The sequence below is a fragment of the Rosa rugosa genome, chromosome 4, assembly GCF_958449725.1.
Source record: "Rosa rugosa chromosome 4, drRosRugo1.1, whole genome shotgun sequence".
In the NCBI taxonomy this organism is placed as follows: domain Eukaryota; kingdom Viridiplantae; phylum Streptophyta; class Magnoliopsida; order Rosales; family Rosaceae; genus Rosa; species Rosa rugosa.
The window spans coordinates 19952318-19959038 of NC_084823.1; the positions used below are offsets into that span (position 1 = coordinate 19952318).

A 6721-nucleotide genomic window follows, 5' to 3' on the forward strand; every position below is an offset into this window, starting at 1 on the left:
GGCTTGGGAAGGTGAGGGAAGCTCATGTACCCGAAAGCTCATGGTACCCGAAAGCTTATGTACCCGATGGCTCCTTGGAGGCTTGGGAAGGTGAGGGAAGCTCATGTACCCGGAAGCTCATGGTACCCGATGGCTCCTTGGAGGCTTGGGAAGGTGAGGGAAGCTCATGTACCCGGAAGCTCATTGTACCCGATGGCTCCTTGGAGGCTTGGGAAGGTGAGGGAATCTCATGGTACCCGATGGCTCCTTGGAGGCTTGGGAAGGTGAGGAAGCTCATGTACCCGGAAGCTCATGGTACCCGATGGCTCCTTGGAGGCTTGGGAAGGTGAGGGAAGCTCATGTACCCGGAAGCTCATGGTACCCGATGGCTTCTTGGAGGCTTGGGAAGGTGAGGGAATCTCATGTACCCGGAAGCTCAAGGTATGAGGTGTCTTGCCCCTACATGATTGGTGGTTCCCGTACATGACCCTTGCTCAAGGTCGGAGGTTCATACCCAAACCTAGGGACCCTCCTTCTAGCGCTAATGTTTCTGTGTGAGAATACGGAACGGGAACTAAGTGTGGATCATGATGGGGAGAGAGAGAGAGAGACAAGCATGTATAGTGGTTCACCTTGCCCTTGAGGCAAGGCTACGTCCACTTGGAGATTCCACTAGTAGTGAGGCCAAGTAGCCTTTGATAGTGATACAAGTATAGGGATCATGGATCCATTCTCTCTAAGAAGGGGAGGACTTCCTCTTATAGCTAAAGGAAGTCTCATTCTATTCTATATTTCCAATGTGGGATACAATACATATATTGCTTCTCTTGAAGCCTCTTGAAGAGCATGGGAGGGTGGCCTCCTAGTAAGGTACCGGCTGACATCCACCAGAGCGAGGTAGCTCGAGTGTCGGACTACCGGATGTATGTCGTAGGCGGGACTAGCCATGTCGCGGGGCCCACCTAAGAGGTCGTTGCTTATGCTTGGCGGTATGTGGTATAAGTGATATCAACAGAAGAAGATCACAAGTTTGGAAGACTGAGGGAAGATGAAATTTGGCACCAAGACAACAAGAATCAGAAGCATCCACCATGTCAAATAGCTTAATTCGAGAGGTTTCTACATCCATGGGAAATAATGCTTTCCGGTTTGTGAGTGTATGAATAGAGGTTCATTGAAGAAGGCTCTTTTTGGTAATTAGAATGGCCGAAGAGTTATGAAAAAGCACTTGGAATGGTAGGTGGACCTACTTACTTGCACAGCGATTACAGACCCAAGATCATCTACTGTGACATTAAGGCGGGAGAACATTCTTCTACATGATGATTTGCAAGTTAAGATATCAGATTTTAGGATTGCTAAGCTGATAAGCAATAATAAAAAAAAAAAATCCATATTGCATTAGTAAATAGACCGTCATTCTCTTCTACCAGTTTGGAACTCCAAGCAATATAGTTTCCTCTAATTTAATTAGAAATACCAAAGCTGAAGAGGGGTATATGGAACTAGCAGACCCGAGGTTAGAGGGACAAGTGAGGAGTGAGGAAGTTGGGAAGCTAGTGAGTGTAGCCTTGTGTTATGTGCATGTAGTGCCAACACTGGGGCCATGTATAAGTTATGTGGTTGCTATGTTGGAAGGACATATTACCTGTAGGGGAATCCCAGATTGAGGCACCAAAATTTTGTTGGTTCAGTAGAAGAAAAAGAAGTTCTTTCTCTTATGGCAAATGAATTTGCATACCTCTAATTGTAGTGAAACTAAAAACACCGTTTGAGTCAGTTATTTGTCCTACAACTTTTGGAGACAGAGCCAGGCCCGGCCTTGGCCCAGGGCAGGCAGGGCGATAGCTCAGGACTCAAATCTCTCTTAGTCACTTTCTGCTGGGAATCAAATTAAGAGAAAAAGCAGGAATTCAAAAAGTTGCTGCAACTAGACAAAAGAGAATGTCCATTCTTGGGCAATTCACGTGTGGCAACATATAGGGGCCCTGCAACTAGACAAAAGAGCAGTTCACAACTTCACATGGGAGCTGCTGCCACTTGACAAAAATGACGGAATACAACATTGGGCCAATAAAAGAGAATAAGGGAGATTAGCCCGGTTACTCGGTTACTCTTTAACACTTTTTATTCCGCAGATTCTTCATCTTCTAAATATTCTCTTCTTCCTCTCAATTCACAACTCCCAAGTCTCATTAATCATGGAGCAAATCAAGTAATTTTATATAAATGGCCCAATTTTTGATTTTTTTTTTAATATAAAGGGCCCAATTTTATTCTTCGCCCCGGGCCTTGAATTTCTCAGGGTCGGGCCTGGACAGAGCTCTAAGCTTTTGTTGGAGGTAATTTGCATCTTACTTTTTATGTAATAGTTTTTTTTTTTTTTTTTTGAGAAAGTAATAGTTTTCTTTTTGAATGAGCTGTACAACAAATTTTCTCTCAAGTGCATCACAGGTAGTTGTTAGGAACAACAAAACCAGCATTAGCATCACTACTCTTCCGACGACTGAAGCCATTTTGCTTAGAAGAATTTCCGAGCCTGGTGGGAACGTAGCATGTGTACCATAGTTTTTTCATAGTAGCACTAGAGCTTCATGAAGGAATGAGGTTTAAAGAACCTACTGACATTTTTCAAGGGAATAAATGGAGTAAAAAAGATTGATTAGACTTCAATTGCTATATGCATAGTTAGGGGTTAGGACCCAAATATGTAGAGATTTATTATACATGGCGTTTTGACAAAAAAACGTGAGAGCGAGAATTATGATAAGGTGAGATTAAAAATATATATTCGGAGCCCCATGTAGTAATTTTCAGGCCCACAGGCCCAACCCAAAATCTAGATAAATCCTAAACCCTCATCTCTTCCTGATCAGAAAATCGTAAACCCTCATTTCTCACTCCCGCAGTCCCAAAAATGGTTCAAACCCTAGTCCGAACCATAGCCATGGCCGCCGCCGCCACCACCGGTCGCCACCCCACAATCTCCTCCCTCATCCCCAAACGCCTCCTCTCCACCTCCAAAATCACCCAACCCCCCTCCGTCCCCTCTCTCATCCTCGGCCGTCGATCTCTCGCCCCGCTCTCCCACGCCGTCCGTCCCTTCCCCGCCACGCGTTTCACTTCTATTCGCTGCCGCGTCAACCGCTCCGGCGGGTCGTACTCCCCCCTTAACTCCGGTTCGAACTTCAGCGAGCGCCCGCCGACCGAGATGGCCCCGCTCTTCCCCGGCTGCGACTACGAGCACTTCCTCATCGTCATGGACAAGCCCGGCGGCGAAGGAGCCACGAAGCAACAGATGATCGATTGCTATGTTCAGACAGCCGCTAAAGTCCTCGGGAGGTAATCGCTGCTTCGATTTTGTGAAATCAATAGCATTTAGGGCTTGTTGGAAATTAATAGCAATTGGATTTAGGGGCTTGTTAGATTTGGAGAATCAGCAGAGTTTAGTAGATGAAATGTGTGATCTTTGATATCGTATTTTCGGGTTTTTATTGTTGTTGTTCTTATGGTGTGACAGTGAGGAAGAAGCGAAGAAGAAGATCTACAATGTGTCATGCGAGAGGTATTTTGGCTTCGGCGTTAACATTGATGAAGAGACCGCCAACAAGCTTGAAGGTTTGTGTTGTTAAATTGCCGGAATGTTTCAAGTTCCGGTATCTGGAGTGGCTTTTTGAGTGCTGCATATGTGTGTTTGTCTATGTGTCACTGACTTTATCTTGTTATCAGGTTTGCCCGGAGTTCTTTTTGTGCTTCCGGATTCGTATGTTGATGCTGAGAATCAAGACTATGGGGGTAAGTTCTTGATTATAAAATGATTGACCTTAATTTGATAGCAAGTTGCTTGAAGAAATTTGGGGTCTTGTTGAGTTTTTGTTTATTATTTGATTTATAAGAGAGAGTTGCAAGTTATTCATCTATCTGTTGTTTGATAAGATTGACTTACCTGTTAAAGGTTTTCATTCATGTGCATATATTTGTTTTTCCTGATGGTGCATCAAATATAAAGAGTACTGTCTGGTTGGTTTGAGTTTACTTTTATAATTTGTAGTCCATCTTGGCGAAGCTGAACGGGCCTAACAGGCATTATTTAGCTTTGAATGCTAATGGACTTGCATCAAATGTCTCTCTAGACTGTTCTGTGCTTCGTATACTTCATGGAGATGCAGATCAGTGGAGATGAAACATTTTGTCAAATAATATATCTAGTTGAATGATAGAAAAATGGTTGGTTTGAATTGACTTTTATAATTTGTAGTCCATCTTGGAGAAGTTGAACGGGCCTAACAAGCATTATTTATCTTCGAATGCTAATGGACTTACATCAAATGTCTCTCTAGACTGTTCTGTGCTTCTTATGCTTCATGGAGATGCAGATCAGTGGAGATGAAACATTTTGTCAAATAATATATCCAATTGAATGATAGAAAAATGGTTGGTTTGAATTGACTTTTATGATTTGTAGTCCATCTTGGAGAAGTTGAACAGGCCTAACAAGCATTATTTATCTTCGAATGCTAATGGACTTACATCAAATGTCTCTCTAGACTGTTCTGTGCTTCGTATACTTCATGGAGATGCAGATCAGTGGAGATGAAACATTTTGTCAAATAATATATCCAATTCAATGATAGAAAAATATGACATCTTTTATGATAAGAATGCATTCACCAGAATGTCAGAGTATTGTGTTCTTAATTGTTGTAATTCCTAGTGGATCTTGGAGAAGTTAAATAGGCCTTACAAGTATCATACAACATAGGTCTCTGTTGAATGCCATGTGTTTCATACTACATGGAGATGCAGATCAATGGAGATTAAATGTTTTGTTAAATTATAAGTGTGGTGCATGCACATTTGCAGACAGTTTTTGAAAATTTGACTAAATGTTATTTTTTGTCACTGTTGGTTCGTCTACATTATGGCATCCTTATTTGGTTGCTTGTATGGGTGGATTTTCAGAATGATTTGAGTCAATACATGTACCATCACAGATTATTGTCAATTAGCTTCAAATTTTTAAAATGTAAATTGTTCTTGGAACTCAAAAGCTGTTACTTTCTCAATGCAGCTGAGTTGTTTGTCAACGGAGAAATTGTTCAAAGGTCTCCTGAAAGGCAGAGGAGGGTGGAGCCACAGCCCTCAAGAGCTCAGGACAGACCTCGATACAATGACAGAACCCGATATGTGCGTAGAAGGGAAAATGTGCGGTAAAATAAATGGCGGGCTAGCTCCGTTTGAGTCATGGTTGTGCTACTGGTTGCTTGATAGTACTTCTAAGTAGATATGAAATTTGATCATCATTCTCCGCTGTGATGAGACTGAAAGCCTAGAAGCAACTAGATAACTCGTGCTTTTGTAAGAGTTCAGCATAATTTGTGATAATTTTAATTATTATGAGACTCACCATAAAAATGACTTATATTGTGTCAATATGCCACGTTTAAATTGTTACTATTTCTGTATTTCATTTCTAGACCCATTTAACGTCTGTTCTAAATTTGACTTGCTGGGAGATCTGGGATGCTTAGTTTACGGTTTTTGTTTCATGGATTAGAAAGTGGGTAAATGTTTCTCATCTTCTGGTTGGTAAAGAGATGTCTAGAAAAGGCATAAACTGCATGTCGAACTAGAAAACTTGAATAAAAGCATAAACAGTTTCACTGGGATTCTGTCATGTTTCCTGTTTCTGTAGGTCACAAACGAAGTGTTTGTCTAAGATGGGATGTCTGGAGACAACAGGTAGTAAGCACTGTTATCTGTTATTCGATCTGAAACAACCTTACCAGTCACCATACAGCAGAAGCAGTTTCGCTACTTCCTCCGGGTTTAAATGAAATTGACACATGCCCTTATTCTTAGCATCAGATTACAACTACTTACATCTCAGTTTCGGGATTCAACCAAGTGTCGTAAACTGCTTAAGACTTGTTAGAAAGAGCATTGGATATTGGCATATTGCCCTGATGGTGTTTGGAGTTGTTCTGGAGCAGCCTCCAAACAGGGAAGCCCCAGCCTCACACCACTGGTGTATGACAATGTCCGTAAACTCTAACCCGCCCACCCGGTGGCTGCAAAGGAAAGCACAGGCAGTCGAGACTTTTTTACGAACATGTTATTAATTCAACATTTTCATCATTCATGGAATATGTTATAAGGAAGATCAGTTTCATATTTTTACCAACAAATGGTACAAGATTCACCATTTGGTAATATGACATTATATCCAACAAAAAGAGCATTACTTTGTGAATTATACCATGACTCAAATGATCTAAATCCGGATGCTGTAGCTGAAAAAGTAGGGCAACAAGCACTGTGCATTTATATAGAAGGAGATTCAATTACCACCCATTGCTTGCTCTGACCATCATAGGTCTCACCACTGTTGGGGTGTATCACTATTGATTTGCTTGTTACTTGCAAATTTGATAGGCAAAGGAACATTAATTATATGAAAATGTTACGAGGCTAAGTCATGTATTTTAATAAATTCCAATTGACCAAAGGTTGTACCTTCCGAATTAAGCAAGAAAAACTAAGAAGAGAATCTTTGAAATATGTATGAGGGAGATCTTTTCTAACCTTCAAGTGAAAAAGGGTTCTATCAAAAAAAAAAAAAAATGTCAAAAAGGGTCCTGTCATTGACAGTACACAATGCCCTTGATTCCATTTTTCTCCGGTCATGAAAGGTGAAAGGTTTTTTGGTTTTGCCAACTGTTATATTTTGCCTGGTGATACT

The 6721-nt window shown here is 41.4% G+C and overlaps 1 protein-coding gene across 1 annotated transcript; it reads left to right on the top strand.

The window, feature by feature from the left end:
- Window positions 1–2845: 2845 nt before the first annotated feature.
- Window positions 2846–5459, top strand: LOC133706405 (multiple organellar RNA editing factor 2, chloroplastic-like). Its single transcript, XM_062131936.1, has 4 exons — window positions 2846–3321; window positions 3500–3597; window positions 3709–3774; window positions 5051–5459. Exons 1-4 carry the CDS (start codon window positions 2897–2899, stop codon window positions 5191–5193), a joined length of 732 nt encoding a protein of 243 aa, XP_061987920.1. The 5' UTR covers window positions 2846–2896; the 3' UTR covers window positions 5194–5459.
- The last annotated feature ends 1262 nt before the right edge of the window (window positions 5460–6721 follow it).

What these genes read in the sequence shown, in the direction of transcription:
- LOC133706405 (XM_062131936.1), top strand. Translation starts at nt 2,897, where the DNA reads ATGGTTCAAACCCTAGTCCGAACCATAGCCATGGCCGCCGCCGCCACC. An exon ending in GCCGCTAAAGTCCTCGGGAG is followed by an intron (nt 3,322 to 3,499) that starts GTAATCGCTGCT and finishes ATGGTGTGACAG; the next exon opens with TGAGGAAGAAGCGAAGAAGA. An exon ending in GACCGCCAACAAGCTTGAAG is followed by an intron (nt 3,598 to 3,708) that starts GTTTGTGTTGTT and finishes TCTTGTTATCAG; the next exon opens with GTTTGCCCGGAGTTCTTTTT.